Source organism: Mya arenaria, chromosome 5 (genome assembly GCF_026914265.1).
Source record: "Mya arenaria isolate MELC-2E11 chromosome 5, ASM2691426v1".
NCBI lineage: Eukaryota > Metazoa > Mollusca > Bivalvia > Myida > Myidae > Mya > Mya arenaria.
Genome location: NC_069126.1, coordinates 8,671,709 through 8,695,104, shown reverse-complemented (window position 1 = coordinate 8,695,104; position 23,396 = coordinate 8,671,709). Strand labels below are relative to the sequence as shown.

The following is a 23,396-nucleotide window of genomic DNA, read 5'->3' as shown; positions in this document are numbered from 1 at the left end:
TGGTGAGAAGCGTGTGCTCTTACCACTGCGTTAACCAGACAACCAAACTTCACTTCATACTGATATGGAGACCATATGAATCAGACACAACTAACATACAGTACATTTGTATACGATAATAAATAATAATAATAATAATGATAATAATAATAATAATAATAATAATAATAATAATAATAATAATAATAATAATAATAATAATAATAATAATAAGCGGAAGTCAAACTTACATTTCGTATGCGCGAGCAAGTGTGGCAGCAAGGGGAGGAGTTTAGGTCGGAACAGATGCGCGCGCGGTCCGAGTAGATATCCGAGGTGTTCCGCATGAGTTCCTCGCAAATGTACACCGTCTTACCGCGCCGAACGTAGCTGTCCACGCATACTGGAAACGGAAAGGACACGTGCTTTTAGCAATTCTTAGGATTAAAGTATAACTGTACCATTAGCTTATATAGTATGTAACTTTATTATACCTCACTTTTATCTACAATGGTAAAATCCCATTACCAGAAAAAGAGATAATTTGACTGTCAGAAACATTTGCAACATTTTTGACACGTGACCAAGCGAACATTCACTGTCAAGTCATGTGACCCCAGTGACATTTTGAATGTACTTACTGTAATTGTGTTCGGTATAATAAAATAGTAAATAAAAAAGTTTTAAAATGTTTTTAATTCATTTAATAAAACAAGATTAACAATGTAAACAAAATATAACATAATAAAATAATTATATCTAGAACAAAATTCCACCGTTATTTTTCTGTCGTCTGATGTTTTTGTGTACACATTAAATAGTGACGTCACTACTGTATGTGAATGAGGGAGGCAATCACGTCATGATTTAGCTAAAATATTGAAGCAGTTATTTGCCCTTATATGGTCAATTCACTGACTGAGAATACAACTCCATTGGCTGACACATCATCGTCAACACAAAATCTCGGATGAGTGGCAGTAAGCGGACCTTTGAACACCCGCAAAAGTTGAAATTCTTAATGATTAAGCCTAGTACTAAAGAATTGCATATGGTTGTAAATGTAGGGTGTATTCTGAATATAATTCAGTCATATATACATGGGATGTACGGGACTCAGGAAACCATATTCGTGTTCGAGCTTCGCCCTCACCCGATATGGTTTTCTTTTCCCCGTATATCCCATATCGGTTCACTTACTATTTCCGTCTCTTATAACATTTATACACTCTTAAAATTGAGAACAAAATAACATGTTCACGAACCCCTTTTAACTTTGACCATGAAATATTGTTTTGTTCAAAGATTGTGTTACTAGTTTTAAAATATATTAAATGTTAGTTTATTGATTGCTTTATATAGCTTAATGTCGTACTAAAAGAAGTATTATTACTATTATTATTATTATCTTTTTATGGTATATAAATTCATGCGCGAACTAGATAAGGCCAAGAAACTGTGTCACTTCAGTCAATCAAACATAATGAATTTTGAAACGCAATTAATATATGAATAACATGACATTCACATTTTTTAATTAGATTTTTGCATATATTAATTGATAAATGACAAGTTGTCCCTAAAATATGATTTCATTTTACAAGGATGAATAATTATGTAATAATTAGAAAATCAGAAATCAACACTCTTCTCTGCGTCTGTGAACCTACAAGCATTTATGGTATAAGTTACGGGTTAAGTAGGTGACCCGATACGGGGCGCAGGAAACAATATTGCGTGACCCGAGTATGGTTTCTTGCGCCGCGTATATCCGGGTCACCTACTAACCCCGTAACGTATATATCAACGTCGACAACCTGTTTAAATTGATAAATGTTTCATTTATTCATCGGAATCGGTACAAAATATGCCCTTTTGGTACGATATAAAGATTAGTGACCCAATATGTAAAATCATGGGATCACGTGGTGACCAGCCCTTGACCAATGGCGTTGCGTCAATCATGTTGGAGGCGTGATATACAAATAAACAATACTTTCTTCTTCAGCCGATTCTATAAAACTGGTTAATTCTTTTTTTAAGTTAAAGTTAGCCAAATCGTTTATCGATTGGCTTATATTTATCCAATATTTTCATTTAACCAATCAAATCATTTAAATGTGCAAACTGACCACAAGATTACACGTGGACAACTTATTCAAGTATTATACAATTTGCCGCTGAACATAATGTAGAACGTACCTGCCATAGATGTAGTCTCAGGCTGTGTGGGAGACGGCGCCCCGGAGTTCTGTTTTAAAAAAATGAAAAAGGTCAACATAAAAATACTATATACACTTTTAAAAATCACTAGCTCAAATTATAATTCTGACCCATTATAAGATAAAGAATTTGAAATACAAAATTTTAAATTTATAGCATTGAATGTACATGTGTGTAACTATATGTTTATGTTAAATATGTTAACAATGTTTATAGTGATTACTTGTTCTATATTGCTCAATTTAAGAGCACTTTATAATCTTTAAATATATTTGCATATCTTCTTTATAAGAGGAAATAAAAATCTGATTGCTTGATTGATTGATCCCTTGATTGATTGATTGATTGATTGATTGATTGATTGATTGGCGTATTAGTTTTCATTGTCCCTACGAGGATCACAGTAGTTTGATCGAATAAACACCTGCGTTATACATTTCCCACTGAAACCTATGTACTACTTTCAAAAGATATAGAAGGAACATCATTATAAGGGATATTTCCCTTTAAGAAATATATCTCACCGTGAGAAGCCTATTGCAGGTGAGTTGACATCCGCGTGCGAAGCCCTGAGAACAAAACTCCGCCCCTTGCGCCATGGTGAGCAGGGACGCGCACGTGCTGCCCGGGATTGTACCGTCTGCTCCGCTTACACACTCGCTCGTGCATGTGTCTGCACGTAAAACAGAAGAACATTGTTAGGAATATGAAGGTTATTTTACAATAAATATACTATGCAAATTATGGGTCTTACGACAAAATATCGCAAAATCTATTTAAGATTAATATTGAGTGAGCGTCATAAATGGAAGTTAAATATTTACTTGTTAATTCATTTATTCTTTACCTGAAATGTCCAATAAAGTTCTTTTTAGATTTTTGATATAATAAGTTTATATTTAACTGTATACACAACAATCAATTTGAAAAAAATAAACATTATCCACAACATTTTCAATTAAAGAATGTTGCGAAAGTCAGTCAAAACTGTTCAAAATTTGAAATTACAGTAAATTGGACCTTGTTTGCCTCATAAATCACAGGCCATATATATAATGATTTTTCTCTCAGTGAAACCTCTTAATGTCCAAGCTATGTGACGGTAACTTATGCTATAAACTAAAGGTAGTCGTTTAAAACGAAGGGCGTTCATCTATATGAAAGAACATCTCTTAGATAAATGTGAATGCATAGTGTATTACTTGTTTATCATTTATGCAAAAAAACACCCGATTTAATTTACCAATCCTTATCAAACAAAAATGATTATTCAATTCAAACTAACAGTAATACTATCAAAGAACGTTATTGATCTTGTTAAACAAACCTTTCAGCTGGGGTGGGGCAGCGGTGGTCCTCGGTTGGGTTGACACGGTAACGCGCGTTGTGGTGGTAGGCGGGTCAGGGAAAACCTGCAAATATTATCGACTCATTAATACAGATGTGAATGAAAGATCATAGCGTAAAACTTTGAATTTATTTGAATGCTTGGATTGTTCTATATAGAAACTCCGTTGGGTGTCAAGTAGATTAATTTTAGTGGTAAATGAAAGCACTCCATGACGCCGATGCCGACGACACCAAAGCTATAACAATAAATGAGTTTGTCGTCGGAAAATAGACACCCTAGCTTAAAGCTGCACTCTTACAGATTTACCGTTTTGACAACTTTTTTTGTTGTTATGCATTTTTCTTAAAGCGTTAGTAACGCTTTTGGCCATAAATCATTAATTTCCGAACGTAAGTAGTAAAAACTGCGATCTGAATTTTTTTGTCAGCAGTCTTATATTACTGGTTTCCATGCGTTTTCGCCAAAATTGGCTCGTTCCAAGACAAAAAAAGAAAACAACAACAACAAAAAAACAAGTTGTCAAAACCTACAATCAGTGCGAGTGCAGCTTTAAGATCTCTAAAGAAGGGTCGCAGATCTTGCACGCGGCACATCATCTTCACGAACAGAACAGAACAGAACAGAATTTTATTTTGATTTAGACTTCATAGTCTCTTATCATACAAACAATCACAGAACTGTACATACACCCAAAAACAAACACATACACATACAAATAATACATTCAAAAAATAAAACAAAACATATAATAATACAAAGAAAACAATGTGGAGGGTAGTAATAAAAAGTTCAGAAAAACATTTATTATTATGTTACTTTATTTTTTATAGCATATGTATCAATAAACAAAACAGAAACCGTATTTTACTTTAGGTATTGTTTAAGTAATTTATAATTTTAATCGCACAATCTATATAACAGTAAAGGTTGTTTAATACATTCTTATTTTTACTTTGTAACAGTCCTATAAGCTTAAACATACTTGGATTCTGCCAGTAATAACGTAATAATTTCATGTATTTGAATACATATATCAAGTCAAAATTCCTCCACGCTTTACAAAGTTACAGCACGGACACGAAACACCGGACGGACGTTGCAATTTAAATTTGCCAACTTTCGGACGTATAAAAAAAACTTCATTAGACCGCTCCATCTAAGGAACATAGTTCGTGATAAATTGCGTCGTAAATGCTACGTCGGAAGGCAGCATTTTGCTTAAAATGAAGATTTAAAACAGAGATGACTTCTCTTTTACTACACCATTTTCAAACTCTGGTAAAAACTGAAGGCGGGCGCTGTAAGCGGCGTAGACTACACTATGTTACAACTAAAATGGTGAAGAAGTAGTTATGTTATATTTGTTTAAAGTCTCCATTCGGAGCAAAATGTTGCCCTCCGACGTAGCATTTATGACGCATTTTACAACGTGGTATACACACTGAACTATGTTCATTTGATGGAACGCTCTATAAAAGCAACATTGTTGGTACTTAAAATTGATTTTAGAAGTATTAGATAAAAAAAACAACGTTATATGAATCTACTCTAGTTCTAAATAGCAAAAACGCCACTAAATTCAGTTCACGTTTAACGCGAGCGCAACCTACCTCTCCACTGTTGACACGGCGGCACGACTGACAGCAGCGAGTGTTGCGGCTCTTACATAACTCCTTCCTGTTACTGTATATGCCGTATATCCGGTCCTCGGGGTAGAAGGCGGTCAGGTACTTGCAGTCCCGGGAACCGTCACCTATCCAGACGTGTACGTCCACGCATGGGTCTGCCGTCGTCGGCGGTATGGTCGTCGGAACTGCGGTGTTCTCGCCAGCCTTAAGTGGATAAGAAGGCTGTAAACTATATTTACTGAAAAAAGCTATTATAAGAGTGTTCGGAGCAAGACACTTTTTTGGCGATATTTTTTCTGCATTATAGTTCATAAAATTGGTGAAAAAAATCGAACTTTGACTTTAGTCTCTAAATTAAAATGGTTTTAGCCAAAGCAAACGTTAATTAAAACGTATTTTTCCGAAAACGAAAAAAAAATACATTTTCGTTTATTTGGCACTCAGATATACAGAAAAACAATTTATACACACGTTTCTGACAAGAGAGCACGTGTATTTACACCCTTGTGCAAAGCCATTGGTACAATAGTATGCCGCTATTTTCTGGGTCATCTGTTTACGGTCCAGGAGAATCTCGCATCCCCCGGCCAGAGTGCCGGAACCCGCCCATACACAGCCGTACGTGCATGTATCTGCAAGAGAAAAATCAAGTTATATGATGAGCAGTAGGGTGCCGGAAGCCGCCCATATACAACCGTCCGTTCATGTATCTGCAAGAGAAATATTGAGCTAAGTATGAGCAGTAATGTGCCGGAAGCCGCTCATATACAGCCGTCCGTTTATGTTTCTCACAGTCCGTGCATACTAGTATATCTATTAGACAAACATTGAGTTTAAGTATGAGCAGGAAGCCGCCCATGTACAGCCGTCCTGACGGCTTTCTGTCACAATAGAGTTTAAGGGATTATAATTTTATTATTGAATGTGGCATTCTTATTTAGCAATGAAACTTAGCGCGGACATTTCGAATATTAAGCGTCTTTGAACCAGTAAAAACAACTTATAAATGAAAGGAACGCTTGCATAAACCGTACCTTTAAGAGGCGGTCTGGTCGGAGGAGTCCCGGGAGCGTCTGTTGCCACCGACGATCTTGTCGGGGCCGTCGGGAATGTCTGCAATTAATGACAAAACATAAAAAGTGTTGTTCAGCCTTTAGTTGACTTTGTTGAAGAATTTGAACAGTAACCGTAATACATTTTTATACAGAAAATGCAGAAATGTATTTTAAATATAAAAATGTGTCAAGATTTCATTTGTACGCACTTTCCGATCATTAGGCTAATTGCATCACTTTAACAGCTTAAAAAAATGTTCTACCGACAGACCTACCAATTTTTTTTTGGACAGGCCACTTCAAACAACATCATTTTTAAACCCCACACCAAATTACCTCTCCGCTAAATACGCGACTGCAAGAGGCGCAGCACTTCCGGCTTGTTTCGGGGTCGCTGCAATGGCGGACGCGCTCCCGGAAGATACCCAGGAAGTCGGCGGGGTCAGTGAGACGGTGACAGTCTTGGGCCAGCTCCCCGATCCCCACCCCACCCACGGGAACATCCACACAAGACTCTGAAATATATTTAGCATATACTGACCGTGGACTTCCTTGCTGGTTTCTTGGACTTAAGACAACGTTCGTATTATTTTCACAAAAAAAATAATTTGTCTTGCGAATTTGGTTGTATCCAAGAGATGTTCCGGGAAAGGTCAGCGCCCATTTTCAATTTAAACGACAGTATTTTACAGGTGAAAGCTATCTTCGAAAGTTTAAAATTATTTGGTAACGAACTTTAAAATTCTGTTGTTTCCAAACGCCCTAATGGCCAAGGCGGAAACATGTCTTAAAACGTTTGTAAGATGATACACGTTCATAAAATCATGGTCCACAAAATTGCCTATGGGGGTGGGTGCAATTCCTTTCCGCTCATAGTCTAAATCAGATTGGTCGTGAGATATACGCTGTTTGAGTATGCTCCGGACAACCGTTAAGTTACGAACACAATCTATCAGAGAAATGTCGTATATTGGCTATTGAAGCGCAGTTTACGCCAAAAAAAAATGAGATACGCCGTGAAATATTCAATCTTAAGCATTACGATCTTTATTGAATTTTTTGGTTGATATTACGATTTCTATGATAAAGTGTACATAGTACAATGTATTTTGTCTTGATGTTCTTCCCATTAAAATACTAGTGTTTGTTGATGTTGGTACTGTTTTGTTTTGTTTTGTTCTGTGTGTTGTTGTTGTTGTTTTGTTTTTTGGGGGGGAGGGGGGGGGGGGCGCAGCCTAATTGACAATTTTTTCAACGTAAATGCTACGTGTGGTACGAACATTTATTGTATTAAATGGAGATCGCACTGACCTATTAAGTTATGCAAATATTTGTGTGTTTGTGTTAAACTGTTTACAAGTAATCGTGACATGACAAGTGTTTGTTTTGTCTTGTTTATTTCCATTGTCGAATAGACATAATAATTGTGTCAGATACTATAATAATAAATAATATATTATTAGTGCGTTTGTCAACATAACATTGACATACTGTTTTTCAATGAATGTTAAGTTGAGAAAATACCAGTTCAATAAACTTTTAAGTGTTTTGTTTTTATCGTATCGTACACGATATCAACAAATCATAGAGAAACAATATTTTGAAAGATTTAAATGATTTCAAAGGCAATAAACGCCGATAGCTGTAATCGATGACAACGATAAATGTAATACAGATAATGAGGTCATTGACATCAAATTGTGAAATCACAGTGTAGTTGAAACATTGACCGTTTTGGATAATTGAATTTTGCAGGCTTTAATGAAGTCACCACCATATGTTATTATGGTTACAAATATTGTCAAACAATTTCGATCATTGAAATATCCCACATTCTTCTATTATCAAAGACCAAACAGCAAGCCGCTGAATGGGAATTAGGCATTCGGAACTCCTCGGCCATTTTATCGAAAACAACCTCGGATGTATTTGGACGGTTTACATACTCAAAAAGTGGTACGTTTAAGTCCGCTGCAAATAGATCGCGTAGTAATCTTAATTAGTTGTTAAACTTAAGGACTTATCTCTTGGGAATCTTAATTATGTTTGCAATAATACACTTCACTGGCAATCAATTTAAAGTGAGAGCAATGAATACAATTCTTAAACACTACATTTAATTAATGATATTATTCAAAAATTTACGGACTACTTCAACTGATGTAACGGCATACATCCGAGGTTGTTTTTGGAAAAAATGGCCAAGGAGCTCCGAATGGGGAATGAGGATGCTCATTTAATCAGATATTTGCTTTTTAGCACAGCATCGTTCAATTTTCAAAAGCGTTCAGTGGCGGCTAAAGCGGGGGAACAGCCTCCCCCGTTGACCGGCAATTGAAGGATAGAAACAACTTATTTAAGTTTTACATCGATACATAAACAATTAAAACGCTTCCATTACACATCCATTTATAAACAAAGTTGTTTTTACCATAAAAATGTCATTTCAATGTCATGGTGAAATAAATGTTTGATGGGTTGACTTACGCTTTTCGGCAAATACTAGTTACATATGAATAGTTCCCGAAGGATAAATAAAGGCTGCTTTATTGCTTAAAGGGCGACAACTCTTATGATACTGACCCGATCAAGGTGAATTTTGGCCGTTCACCTCACAAAGTTCATTATTTATTATTGTCAAATAGTTGCAAATTAATGGCTCAAGATAGACACATGTTTAATGGTGACTGCCTTATAATTAAAAAGGCAATACATCATTTGTTACTTGCCTAATCAAGATTATAGTTATACACATAAGTTTAACCAATTCTCTTAGAAATGGCTCCAAACAAACACATTTCAGCTTTTGTCATTGATTAAAGGGCAATAACTCTTCTGTTACATATACGATTCAGACGAATCTTGCACGGAAGTAAGAGCACCATGGATATGAACTTGTCAAGTTTTATTAACATCTGTCCATTAGTAACATTGTAATAGCTCTGGACGGACGTTAGGCCGGACTGACGGAAAAAAACGCCCAATATGTATCACTACGTCGAAACCTTCAGTTCGTAGGGAAGGGGGGTGGGTGGGTAGAGACAATGAGTTATGGTTTAATTTTACTGTTCACGATACCTTAAATGACACCGAAGACTCTGACAATACCCCCAAACAGGCGGTCTAAAACATACGACAGTCACAAAATAAGAACAATTGATAAAGAGCAAGTGGGAGTCTAGGACAGAGAAATAATTCCTATGCCCACTTTACCCGTGCATTGTTACCTGTAGAAGTAGTTGGAGCTGGTGTGGACGGAAAGTCACCCTGGAAATAGGAAGATAATCAGTTTTTAATAATAACATTCAGATATAAAATATAGCGAGGATATTGTTTCATATGAAGACTGGCTTTTATTTGCAAGGTACTAAAATGTTATTAAAACCCTCTTGTAAATAAGTCGTTCGGAACGCCTCGGTCATTTTCCATCGAAAACAACCTTGGATGTATATGGACGATTTACAATGTTAAAATTATTTACATTTAACTGCGCTGCAAGAAGATCGCGTAGTAATTCAATTTGCCAGTTAATCTATATTACTACTCTTGGGAGTCTTTATTACTGATGCAAAAATTCACTACACGGGCAATCATTTTAAACTCAGAAATAAAGTTTAAATTAAAACTATTTTTCAAAAGTTTACGAACTACTTCTACTGATTTACCGATTTTTTTGATAAAAAGTTGCCGAGGTGTTCCAAATGGTATAAAAGAATTGTATATATGTTATTGATAAAACACATCTGATAACAAACGCCGAAAATGTTATGTACGTAACATGGCCACTCAGTCTTACATTTTATACTGAGCATCTAATGCTCTGGCTTATCAGTGGAACTAATCTACCATAAATGTTAACTGACCACTTGACCCTTTCCCTGTTGGGAGCTGTCTGCCTGACTAATTTGAGAGTAATAGCTGTTCTTGTCTTGAGATTTGGGCCATTTTATGTTAGGAGTTTTTTCTCGGTATTTCAACTTTCGCTAATTTGATTATTAAAATAATATTATTATTGAATGCTTATGTATAAATTTCGTATATCATAGTCATTATTATATTACTATTATTATTATTATTATTATTATTATTATTATTATTATTATTATTATTATTATTATTATTATATACGGAAGTCCAAAATCCACTCTACTGATGTCCATCAAGTATCATTGTGCAATACTAAAATGACGTCATAAAACAAGTTTGTCATGAATAAAACATTATTACGAAATCATGTGTCTTTTTAGTGATTTAAACCATTGATATATATATATATATGATCCGGAATGTCTTATTCAACAGCTGTTGATGTTTTAAAGCGACTGTACACCAGATTGGCGCAAAAAAAGTTTTTTTCTGTAACGAATCTCAGGTCAATTATTTAATAAAATGGTTTACTCGTTTATATCATAATTGTAAAAAAGAATACCAAAACTAAAAAAAAATGTGTCGAAGACCGGGTTCGAACCGGTGTCGCCAAAATTGCAACTCAGCGTTGTATCCACTGAGCTACGAAGGCTTGCCCAAACGAGTGATATAATTAAGCTAAAGACCTAACTCGGTAATATCACGTGATAACATCGACTTGCCAATCACGTATAAGGAATGAATTCTACTAGGAAGACATACCCAGTATCTTTTTTAATGGGAAAGTACGAAAAAACTGCGAAAAATAAATTAATTGTAAACTATGTGGTACTTCAATTATTAAGTTTCAATGCATTGTACACATCGATACCAAGATTATGTCAGTTTTCGACATTTTTTTCGCTATTTCATCATACGGAGTACAGCCCCTTTAAGATTTTGATTTCACTCATGAATTGGTGTAAAACTGACAAAATCATGGTCTACTGGAATACAACTTACAGCGAGTACTCGACTGCACGTGAGTTTACATCCGGGCGCGAAGTTCTGGTTGCACGTGTAGCTGGCTTGTTCCCGTTTCAACTGGCGGGCGTCTAGTAACCATGCACACTGACTTCCGGGCAGGCTACCGTCTCCCAAGTATACACAATCGCTGGTACATGTGTCTAAAACAAAAAGACCGTGTATTGTGTGCTGATTTGCTCAAGTAAGTAAGAGTATATGCATTATTTCATTACTGTTGGGCGGAGGGCGTGCTTCCTATCTGGCGATACAATTTGCATAAAGATAGTCAAAATGCACCATTTTAGTAGAAAACAGACAAATTGTAATCCAAAACCAAATCCCTCTTTACCACGATGATACCCTTTTTACTGGTGCTCCCTGGGAAGGTGGTGCAAGTAGCGCCCCAAAAACGACCCCCTCCACCCCCCCCCCAAAAAAAAAAAAAAAATATATATATATATCCTGGACTCGCCCCTGGGTGTAAAACTTGTGCATATTAGGTCGAATGTATTTTTGTGAACTCACGTGTTGTCCATCACTCAAAAGCAGCAGCTTGGTAGAAGCTTAATGAAAGGGCAAAGACAATGAACGCACAAAATAGTGTTTATGTTTTTTATCAAGTCCGAGGCAGGTAATTCGAACATAGTGGAACAGCCTGTGTGGTGTTAAATGTTGAATGCTTATATTATACAGATCATAGTTTGTAAGACAACAATAGTTTATCTCAATTTTTAGAAAAATGATTTAACGTGTTATTTTTCAGATATGTTTAATGCGTATTTACTTAATACAATTATGTTAGACAGGAGAATTCATCTTTAATTATAAAAAAATGTGGTGAGTTGCTTGTCCTAGATATGTTTAATGCCTGTTTACTTAATCATATTATGTGAAACAGAAAAAATAACCTTGAATTATGTTGAAATGTTGTTACATAGTTGTTTTTATCTTCTGAAGTACCAGAGACAGTCTTAATTCGAGTTGGAAAACATTTCATTGGGTCAACCAAATTGTTTTCAAAACTGGTAGGGTAGGTATGGTTTATAGGCTTTATGTAAGACCATTATTGGCAGCAATGGAGATGGTTAAAATACTTAATTTCTTAATACTTAAATTCATATTCTGTATAAAGCTTTAAAGGTTTCAAATTATATATATTAAAACATACACATTTAAAGAAGAAAAAAATATGTTGTTTTTTTACCAACTGGCTTTCAAAACTATAGGGCCGGTGCCTATATCGTAGATAGGGTCAAGTAACTCGAAACGAATGTAATTTTTAAGCCTTGTCTTGAATTTCGGAAAACTCAGTATGATGCCATTTAGTATTTAAAATAGTTTAGGCACTTGTGCTATTAAGCTAATTAATGTGTTTATTCTGGACCACAAATATACAGAATTACCCTATTACTGACTCAAGTACACTCAAGTACACACTGTAGGAAAATATGTTTACCATTGCGCGTCTGAACTTTAAAATGAAAAGAATAAATGGAGAAATCCTGAATTGTTTGAAAAAATTACAGTTTCGTTTTCAGAGAGCTCTTAAAATAATTGAAAATTCAGAGGTATTTCATTTTCCCCATTCGAAAGTACAGTGTAAGCCTGAGGCATCAAAATGCACACTGATGTGCACAGGAAATATTACCAATGATCAATGATCGTTCGGTATGACCATTGTTTCGAGTATTTCGACCTTTATCAACTCTAATCAATCTGTTTGACTGATTTCATTAGCTTGTTTGTATTTGCATATAACACGACTCTCAGTGCACTAAGTGAACTCTCTTGCTCTCAGTATATTGTACCTTGGAGCGGCGCCGGAGTTGCTGGCTTCACTGTTACCCGTGACGTCCGCGTGGTTGATGACGTCACCGGCGGAGCGGAAGTAGGATTCTATAATATATAATCATATAATAACATTTACGACTATGATATTTTCAGATCTATTTTTCTAGCATTCCGTTAATCGAGAGAATACAGTAGCTGATTCTCGAGTATTGCAGTACAGCCGAACCCCATTGGCCCGGACTCTCAGATCCCTGCCAAAATACCTCGAGCCTCGGGAAATTCGAGCCAAGCGGGATTGTTAACCTTCAGTATAACGAAATCGGTCCTCTACATCAAGTTCGAGCCAACGAGGAATTCGAGTGAAGCGAGTTCGAGCCAACGGGGTTAGACTGCATTCAAATAATGATTCCTGAACTAACAACATAACAACGACAAACGCATCTAACCTCGCTGTTCACAATTCTGCACGACTCGCAGCAGCGTCTTTTGTTCATCTGGCCGGCACAGAGAGAGTGGCGGGTCCGGTAGATTCCCCAAGAGTCGCCGGCCTGTAGCAGATTCCGGCAGCTGAATGAGCCGCCCGCTATCCATAATCCGGCAGCGTTGTCCCGACACGCCTCTGAAAGTACATGGCAAGATAAAAGAAATAAGTAAAGTTTAAAGGATGAAGCATTTGTCGTCATCGCCATCGTCGTTGAAAATAGCTTCAATTGTCGTCGTTGTTGACCATGACGCCGTAATGATGATAGATACTAGTGCGCGCATGTTCACTCGAGAATCGTTGGATCAAGGATTGAAAAGCAAACGAATTGTTTTGGTCTAGCTGTGACGTGGTAAACTATGTTATAATTAGATGACATAAAGTAAAATATTTTTGATTAAGAATAGCGAACGAGCCATTCTTAATCATTATGATATAACTTTAGGTCTTCTAACTGACTTAGTATACACCCTCATTGGGTGACTCTTTGTTAACGCAAATTCTTAGAAGTGTGTATCGGATAAGTGGCAGTAGGCGGACCTTTAAACACCCGCGAAAGTTGAAATTCCTTATGATTAAGTTAAGTACTATTATTGATTTCCCTATCTGCAAGTTTATTGGCTGAAAGTGTAGCGTGTGTAGTACTGCAGTTTGATCCGGTCGGTTATATTTGACAGGAGAGGACGATTTTAGCAGATTTGTATTTAAATCGACTAGCTATCAAATAGTACAAATATCCACTAGAGTCAATGACCTTCAGTATCAAAACTTATTTATACTCGCACTCGGGCAAGCCCAATATCAAATTGCATCATAAATGACCGTTTTATAATATACATTAAAACAATCTACATTTTAAGCCAATGAAATTGCAAATAGGCAATCATTAAGTTTGTTTGACCTTCTCAGCATCTATGAACTATATCTTATTGATTGAAATAAGAGTATGATTTCCTGTAGACCTACTTAACATGAAACAAACTATAGAATGATATCATTTAGCATAATTATATTCGCTTTAATGGCAAGGTGACTTAACATTAAACCTATAACCTCATTGTCAGCTAGGGTGATCCCCGGATATGTGTTTCTTATACATAAATTAAGATGAAAATCGCACATTTCAAAAGCAAGCATATTTTACAATTAATCAGGGGCGTGACATTGAAGGCCATGCAATCTCAATGCCAACTGACATTAGAGCACTGCCTTGTCGTACTTTTTTAATTTCCGATTGTTGCGTAAGTAAAACGTTTTTTTTAATTACAAAATTCATAAAAATGATGATACTGATGATGATACTGATGATGACGATGACGACGATAATAATAATAATAATAATAATAATAATAATAATAATAATAATAATAATAATAATAATAATTACGATAATAATATATTTACAGTTATTTAAGTATTGTTTTATAAAAATAGTTCATTGAACATGAATTATTACACAGAACCAAACTATGTTATACAATAGGTTGGTGTTATTTCTTCACAAAGTAAATGATGATGATGATGATGATGATGATGATGATGATGATGATGATGATGATGATGATGGTGATGATGATGATGATGGTGATGATGATGATGATGAAGAAGATGATGATGATGATGTTGATGATGATGATGATGATGATGTTGATGATGATGATGATGATGATGATGATGATGATGATGATGATGTTGATGATGATGATGATGATGATGATGATGATGTTGATGATGATGATGATGATGATGATGATGATGATGATGATGATGATGAAGAAGATGATGATGATGATGATGATGATGATGATGATGATGATGATGATGATGATGATGATGATGATGGTGATGATGATGATGATGATGATGATGATGATGATGATGATGATGATGATGATGATGATGATGATGATGATGATGATGATGATGATGGTGATGATGATGATGATGATGATGATGATGATGATGATGGTGTTGATAATGATGATGATGACGATGACGACGACACAAAGTAAACCATTAGTTCGTCATGAGCCGGGGACTTTGTGTTGGCATGAATGTCTATAATAAAGAAGACCAAAGCTTCGTTGAAGTCTTATATGTTTGATACTGGTGTGTTCCGATAGGTCTTACAAAAATAACACAAATTCGGTCAATGCAGAGTGACGTGAAACCTTCCGCGAGTCTTGCTCATCCTTTAAAATTCAAACAAGCTAATGATTTTAGATACATGTTGTATCACATTTATAAATAAAATAAGATTGGATTTGATAAATTAAACCATATCAAATAGTCAGAGCTGTGGAACAATTCTAGACGTCATTCCCCGCAGGATTCGCGGCATTTTGGGCACAAAATTACTACTACTGCGAATATTACGGAATTCCGTTAGGGCCATCGCCTGTGAATGTGTTGCACTGAAACGTGAAAGTCAAAACTACGATAACGAAAACGCGACAGTACGATAACGAAAACTCGATAATACGACAGTACGATGATGAACATAAACGATATAAAGGCGTGTTTTCATCATCGTACTGAAGCGTTTTCACAATCGTTATATCGTGATATCGCGTTTTCGTTATCGTAGTGTCGTACTGTCGCGTTTTCATCATCTCACTGTCGCATTATCACAATCGTTCTGTCGCGTATACATCTTCCTACTGTCGGGTTATCGTCATCGTTCTGTCGCGAAAACAGCATCGTACTATCGTGTTATCTTCATCGTACTATCGCGCTATCATCATCGTACTGTCGCGTTATCTTCATCCTACTATCGCGTAAACATCATCGTACTGTCGCGTTATCATCATCGCACTGTCGCGTTATCTTCAACGTACTGTCGCGTGAACAGCATCGTACTGTCGCGTTATCATCATCGTACTGTCGCGTTATCATCATCGCACTTTCGCGTTATCATCATCGTACTGTCGCGTTATCATCATCGTACTGTCGCGTTTCTCGACGTACTGTCGCGTTATCATCATCGTACTGTCACGTAATCATCATCGTACTGTCGAGTTATCATCATCGTTTTGTCGCGTTATCATCATCGTACTGTCGCGTTATCATCATCGTACTGTCACGTTATCATCATCGTACTGTCACGTTATCATCATTGTACTGTCACGTTATCATCATCGTACTGTCGCTTTTCTCGACGTACTGTCACGTTATCATCATCGTACTGTCGCGTTTCTCGACGTACTGTCGCGTTATCATCATTGTACTGTCACGTTATCATCATCGTACTGTCACGTTATTATCATCGTACTATCGCGTTATCATCATCGTACTGTCGCGTTTCTCGACGTACTGTCACGTTATCATCATCGTACTGTCGCGTTATCATCATCGTACTGTCGCGTTTCTCGACGTACTGTCACGTTATCATCATCGTACTGTCGCGTTATCATCATCGTACTGTCACGTTATCATCATCGTACTATCACGTTATCATCATCGTACTTACTTAAGTTTCCACATTTACAATTAGTTCCTGTATGGTGATTATCATTTATGTTTTATTTATATTTGTTCAGATGTCTTCAGAATTCGAGGCAATAAAATATTGAATTGAATTGAATCGACTTTATCCTACCAGCAATAAGCACTATTGTATACTACTGCAGAAAATGTTGATATTCGTGTTCCTTTAGAAACATTTCACGGGTATTTCAGGTACATATATTCTCAACCATTGAGAAAATACTGAACAAGCTGATGTGTACTGTTATTGATATTTTATATAGCATACTATAAATAAATATTTGTGAATCAAGTAGCTTGCATCTTGGTCACGAATAAATCCATGGTTCGTATAGTGCAATATGGAAAAAAAAATATATATATACGACTGACAGTCCACAATTTCAATGGGTTTAACCGATAAACAGACTTCACGTGGGTATGAACGAATTATTATAAGGGGGTCAAAATTATTTTGTAAACTTCAAGCTTCTTCAAATAGAGTTCACTGTTTGAATAGTGATCGTTAAGACTAAAATGTCCGTTCTTAATGTTTGCATGTTTTATTGTACAAATGAATAACATGATCTCTTTACAAATTCCAAACAGGGTCGAACTTTGCGGTAAGTTTAAACATATTTATTGTGAAATACGTTCACATCATTTAAATAGAAATAATAATATTAATTCATGAAGTGCGCGTCAAAGAGAAAATCATAGGATTGGAAAACAAGCATCATTGACACTTGTATCCATGTGTTAGACACTTATAACATTGCGTGAAAATATTAAAGTGACACTTTTATTCAAAATTAATACATACACATGTGTAACAAACAAAAAATTTGACTGATAAACCTTAAACTACTTTGTGGATTTTTTTTTTACTGATTACAAGATTGTAGCTGTGTATTTAATAGATGAAAATGCAAAAAAATAAATAAATGATAGGTGAATGCTAAAAGATTTACTGTGATCTACTACAGTCTCATAAGGTAGAAATACCGTGTCTTAAGCACATTTCTTTCAAATTAAACTTGGTATCCTTGTACCATTGTTTTAGACAATTATTTATCCTTTTTGGAATATTAAAACAATAGTATTAATTGTGGCAAATCTCATTTGAGAGTAATAGTGCATCTTAAAAGTAAAGTAAACTTTTCGGTTATCTTTATACATCAGTTAGATCTTTTAAATAATTGCAAATAAGCCCCGGTGGGAAATATAATAACATATTCATAGAATTTTACAATAGTTATGTTATTGTGTACATAATGTTTACAATGTTTTTACATTAGTCCGTTTAGTTTCATTAAATAACTACAAAGTATAATTCGTATTTAACCACACATTATTTATTGCAGTGTTAATTAGTCAAACGAAATAATGTTATAACCGAATCTGATTAAAAAAGAACGGATGCGTACATATCCGTACAAACGCCGCAAATCAAACTAATATAATTTATATCTCACCTGAGGCATAACATCCAATAAACAACAAAACAATTGTCAGATTTCTTAATGAAATCATTTTTAATCGAAATGTATGCGTCCGCCGTAAGCCAAGCTTGGATAAATAATGATCAGTTTGGAGTTGCTCTTCATTTTAAAGTAGTGGCGGCCAGGTTATGTTTTACTGCGCATGTCACGTGACTAGCTTTTAAGGTCAACTTACACTATTATTATCATCTTTAATACGATCTACGTTGTTTTGAACGTAGTAAGAATATGAGTACTAAAACTGCTTTAATTAATAAAAGAAAACAGATATTTCATTTATATAACTGGCGTATCTAATTCAATTTAGTAGTCTAGTTTTAAAGCAATTTATCATTCTTTGATGACAATAATAAATAAGAAGACAACAACTACATGTGTACACAAATTGATAATTTATGATATAACTCTTTTTGGGCAAATATACACTCGTTTTATTATATAATACTTTATAGTGGTCCCGAATTTAATTTAAACTCAATGGTTTTAAATTATCAAACTTTTGAACGAAAGATAATTGCAATGCATTTGTAAAAAAAATGCATTTACATTTGCATTGCATTTTTTTTTTCTTTTTTATTCAATAGTACGGTTATTTAAATGGATTAGGTTTAAATTTAGGACTACTTGTAAAGAAAACGACACGAAGAGATTATTATCATGGTACGAAGTTGACATTCTGAACGCGCAATTTCGTGCAGTATTTCATTTCTTAAATTATTTATAAGCTATTGTTTGGGAATAACGCGCTTGAATTTGACTGGCACGGGTAGGGAGTTGGTTGAGGGAGATTTATTTCATTTACGTCCTTGGATGAGACTTTTTCTGCGTGCCTGCTACGTTTAAATCTACATTTACAATCTCTTTCATCGATATCTCACTTCTAACTTCGTTGTATATGAAGTTTGGTTAAAAAGTAGTAGTAGTATGGAATTTATGTACGTCTTGTGACGCACCATGAGATTTTGGGTCCAAATGCGGTTACCATCTTCAAACATGACGTCACAAAATAAATTGAAAGTGTTTTAATAAATTATCTGTGAAATAATTATAAAATATGCGAATATTTGGTCGCTTATTCAGATTTTTTTTCAAGTTAACAAAGTTGTTAAGTTTTAAAGGTTAAATATGTTATGATGAACGAATATATTTAATTTCAAAAAAACATAGCTGAATCAGTTGTTTCAATATCTGTGTAAAGTATCGTAGTTTATATGTGTGTCCATAAAACTTTCAGAGTATTAAACGTTTGAAAGTTAACAATGATCCAGTTAACAACGTTGTTAATTCTAACATGGTTCAGGATGAACGGCCTTTTGTCATCAAACGCACAAAACAACGGTTCAACTCAACTCAACTCAAATACATTTTCATTTTTTACAGTTTACAATGTATATTAATTCTATGTAATATTATTTATTTAGAGGAAATGGACACATCTTACTTGAACGATGCTGAAAAAAATGACAGCTACTGAGTAAACGTTCACGTCTGTAAAGTGTGAATATGACAAAAGAATTGTTTATGACATTTGATATTTCAATAAATCATTAAAGCTGATCGGTCCTGTGAAAATATTTCATGAGATAATTTGTAAGAAATTTATCACACCATTCATCCATGACAATTTCTCAAGATTCTGTCAGCTTAATTGTAAGCCATTTGGAAAGAAATCATGACGCCGGAATAGAAGTACTCGGACGGTATTTACAAAACAATACAATAGTAGTTTATTTCGCATAAAAAACTTACAAAGTTTATAGCGATAACAAACAGGATGGTAGTAAAAGTATAGCATTTACACATTTATAGTATATATTTAGTCATTTCAAGTAATTTTCCTAGTTAAAGCACTGGTCATTGGATGTATTTTTGTTCTCATATCAATAATACTTTTATTTCATAAAACTTTATACCTAATTCAAACTTTTATGCAATTTTTTATTAAAATATTTTAATTTAACTATCAAAAAATTAGGAAATTGACTTAAGATGTATTATGAATACCGGTCCTGTATTTTATTTACATTCTTGATTTGAAATCATCTGTAGCAGGAAAGTATTAATAGCCACTTATCATCATTGCTTTCCAATGAGAAGTGTCAGCTGTGAAGCAGATAAATTTTAATGATTCAAACAAAAGTTTAGGACTACTTCCTCTTTAATTCTGATGCAAATAACTCTTATCTCTTATCAGTTAAAAAAATAGTTTAGTTCTTTTGAAAAAAAATTACACCATCTTTTCATAGGTAAGGTCTTCGAACGTAATAAGTTACTTCAGATGCCAGATGTTATGGCAACAAACTGGAACATCAGTTTTGCAGCTATGTTAAAATCATATAACTTAATTGTTTGATTTACTTAGCTTAGAATGCAAGATGTACAAGTCAGAAAGCAAGATGTATTTGTTTCCTCAATACCTTTCCAACGCTTTCAACCGCTAGAGTTCGTACACTGAGTAATGAATACCGCAGTGCCAGCAGATATTTGGGACACGATCCGACCATTATAGAGAAATTTAATATTGTTGTTGTCGTTTTTGTTGGCGTTGTTGTTGTAAGAATATTCATGTTCAAAACAGAGAAAAAGATAGTAATACAATATATTAAATATATGTTATTTCCAACAAGCACTTCAACCTTATTTAAGCCATGTAGTGATTATCTCCCTTCGATATGCGCCCCGCAAACTTTTTAGAACAAGCCCGATATACTACTTCTAATATTACGATTAGTACTGCTGCTGCTGCTGCCGCCGCCATTACCACCTCCGCCACCACCATAACCTGCAGCTGCTGCTGATCCCCCTCATATTACTACTACTACTACTACTACTACTACTACTACTACTACTACTACTACTACTACTTCTACTACTACTACTACTACTACTACTGCTACTGCTACTGCTGCTGCTGCTGCTGCTGCTGCTGCTACTACTACTACTACTACTACTACTACTACTTCTACTACTACTACTACTACTACTACTACTACTACTACTACTACTACTACTACTACTACTACTACTATTATTATTATTAAGCGCTCTCTGACGTCACGCTTTTCCCATATTTCATGTTAGGTGGCACTTTTTAGCACCAATTTCATTGTTAAGTGCGCCGCCACCCGAGCGGTTATTGTTTATAGTTTATTTTTTGTTCACAATGTACATTGCACAAGTCGCAATAAACCGTTCGTCCGATACCTGTCTGTCTGACTGACAAGTTTTTCTCGTATATGTATAGCTATTTATATTATTATTTGTTGCATTACATGATCTATTTATAAAAGACTGCTTTTCTCTTAGTTATAGAACACAGTTATTCTTATTTCTAAAATAATAATTCAATCGGAACTCCTCGGCAATTTTCGATCGAACTCAACCTCGGATGTATATAGACGGTTTACAATGTCAGAATTTCTTAGATTTAACTATGCTGAAAGGAGATCGCGAAATAGTTTCTATTTAACAGATAAGCCTTAGTTCTTTACTCTCTGGAGTATAAATGTTTATGCGATAATACACTTTACCGGGAATCAATTTAAACTTAATTATACAGATTACTAGTACCCTCAAATAACACTTCAACTAATTAATAATATAATTATTTATTTAAAGAACTACTTTAACTGATATTCCCGCCTTCGGCCGTGGTTATTTTCGATTGAAAATGGACTTGTTCCGATAGGGCGAACTGTGTGCGGCCCAAGAGCCCCCTTCCCCAGCGCAATCTACAGGATCCGTCCCTGATTCTGGTATCATGTATCCATGCCGATTCGTCTGGTTATTTTCAATAAAATAACTACGAAGAATAATTTGTAAATTTGTAAGGAGACTTACCCAGCCATAAATGGTTAATTGTAGCGCCAATATGTCAAACGTAATAATTCATAAAAGAATAATGAAATTTATTCATCCGGCGTTTGCTTAAACATGTTTTATGTTTAGCGTATCATTGTGACTTGTTTATTGTCAACTTTACTTAAACTAATATTCTTCCTTAGGCTACTACTTTTATATAAATTGGTTTACAAAACCGGCGGGTCTAATTTTCCGAAAAGTACAAAAAAAAAAAAAAAAGGGAATTTCACTATTTTTTCAAAATTATTTTCCCGACCGTATTGATTTTGGTGCGAAACGAAAGATAAACGCCCAGATAAGAATACGAATGCAGTAGATCTCGACTGGTTTGTTGTTCCGTGGCCGTATTTGCCAATTTATAGTGATAGCATGTGAGCCAGTCAACTGTTATGGCAGCGCCGATGGCAATGGCGGAATTGACGATAGCAGTCATTCTTTGTATGAAATAATTAATTAAAATATGCAGGAGTTGTTAAAATAACAATAGCAATAAACATTGGCAAATTTAACAGCCGACACAAACAATAACTGTCACGTGATTGTTGTTATTCCACGCCAATTTAGGTCATGAAAATATTGTTGTTTATAGATAAAAAATAAAATTGTCAGCGGCTGCCATCGAATTAGTAGACACAAATATCTGTAAATTATGTGTGAGAAAAACATTTTATAACATTTTATGGTTAAATATTAAATAACAGTGCACTAAGTTCGAGTGGTGAAATCGAAAGTAAAATTTCTAAATTGACACCGGTGACCTAATTTCACAAGTTCGGTCGATGGTGTTTATAGATTTGAAATCACAAAATGGTTTGGAAATACTTGTTATTGAGTCAATGTAAAGCTTGTGTTTATTCTAGATTACATGTTTATTCATGTTTGGGTTAATAGTAGAGTAAAAACAATGAAAGAGTTGAACACATGTCTCAATGACATTTTAATACTAATGCCAGGAGTTGTGTGCAAAACATTTAGATAAAACAACACGGAAAACTATTTTGAATAAGTCCAATTTGTAATGAACTTGATATTTCACTATAAATGAGATCTGTTCTTGTAACCAAGGAATACTCTTTAAAATGAAAAATAAACAAGCATGAAGTATGGATGCCCTGTGAACTCGTGTATACACAAAATGGCGGAGTTGGGAGAAGATGAAAATATCCGATACATAATTATGGATTTCTC

At 34.9% G+C, this 23,396-nt stretch overlaps 1 protein-coding gene across 4 annotated transcripts in view; it reads right to left on the bottom strand.

Annotated features, from left to right (window-relative positions):
• LOC128233533 (uncharacterized) overlaps window positions 1–23,396 on the bottom strand; it is a 43,953-nt gene that overhangs the window by 637 nt on the left and 19,920 nt on the right. For 3 of the 4 annotated variants that reach the window (XM_052947243.1, XM_052947242.1, XM_052947245.1), the window contains exons 2-13: window positions 13,346–13,518; window positions 12,917–13,004; window positions 11,106–11,269; window positions 9,464–9,503; window positions 6,573–6,751; window positions 6,216–6,294; window positions 5,653–5,813; window positions 5,164–5,385; window positions 3,530–3,614; window positions 2,727–2,875; window positions 2,182–2,230; window positions 231–382 (exon numbers count right to left, since the gene is read on the bottom strand). In XM_052947243.1, coding sequence (XP_052803203.1) covers window positions 231–382; window positions 2,182–2,230; window positions 2,727–2,875; window positions 3,530–3,614; window positions 5,164–5,385; window positions 5,653–5,813; window positions 6,216–6,294; window positions 6,573–6,751; window positions 9,464–9,503; window positions 11,106–11,269; window positions 12,917–13,004; window positions 13,346–13,518 — 1,541 coding nt within the window. Of the gene's footprint in view, window positions 1–230; window positions 383–2,181; window positions 2,231–2,726; window positions 2,876–3,529; window positions 3,615–5,163; window positions 5,386–5,652; window positions 5,814–6,215; window positions 6,295–6,572; window positions 6,752–9,463; window positions 9,504–11,105; window positions 11,270–12,916; window positions 13,005–13,345; window positions 13,519–18,320; window positions 18,435–23,396 lie in introns of those variants that run through there. The other variant, XM_052947244.1, reaches the window with a different exon arrangement.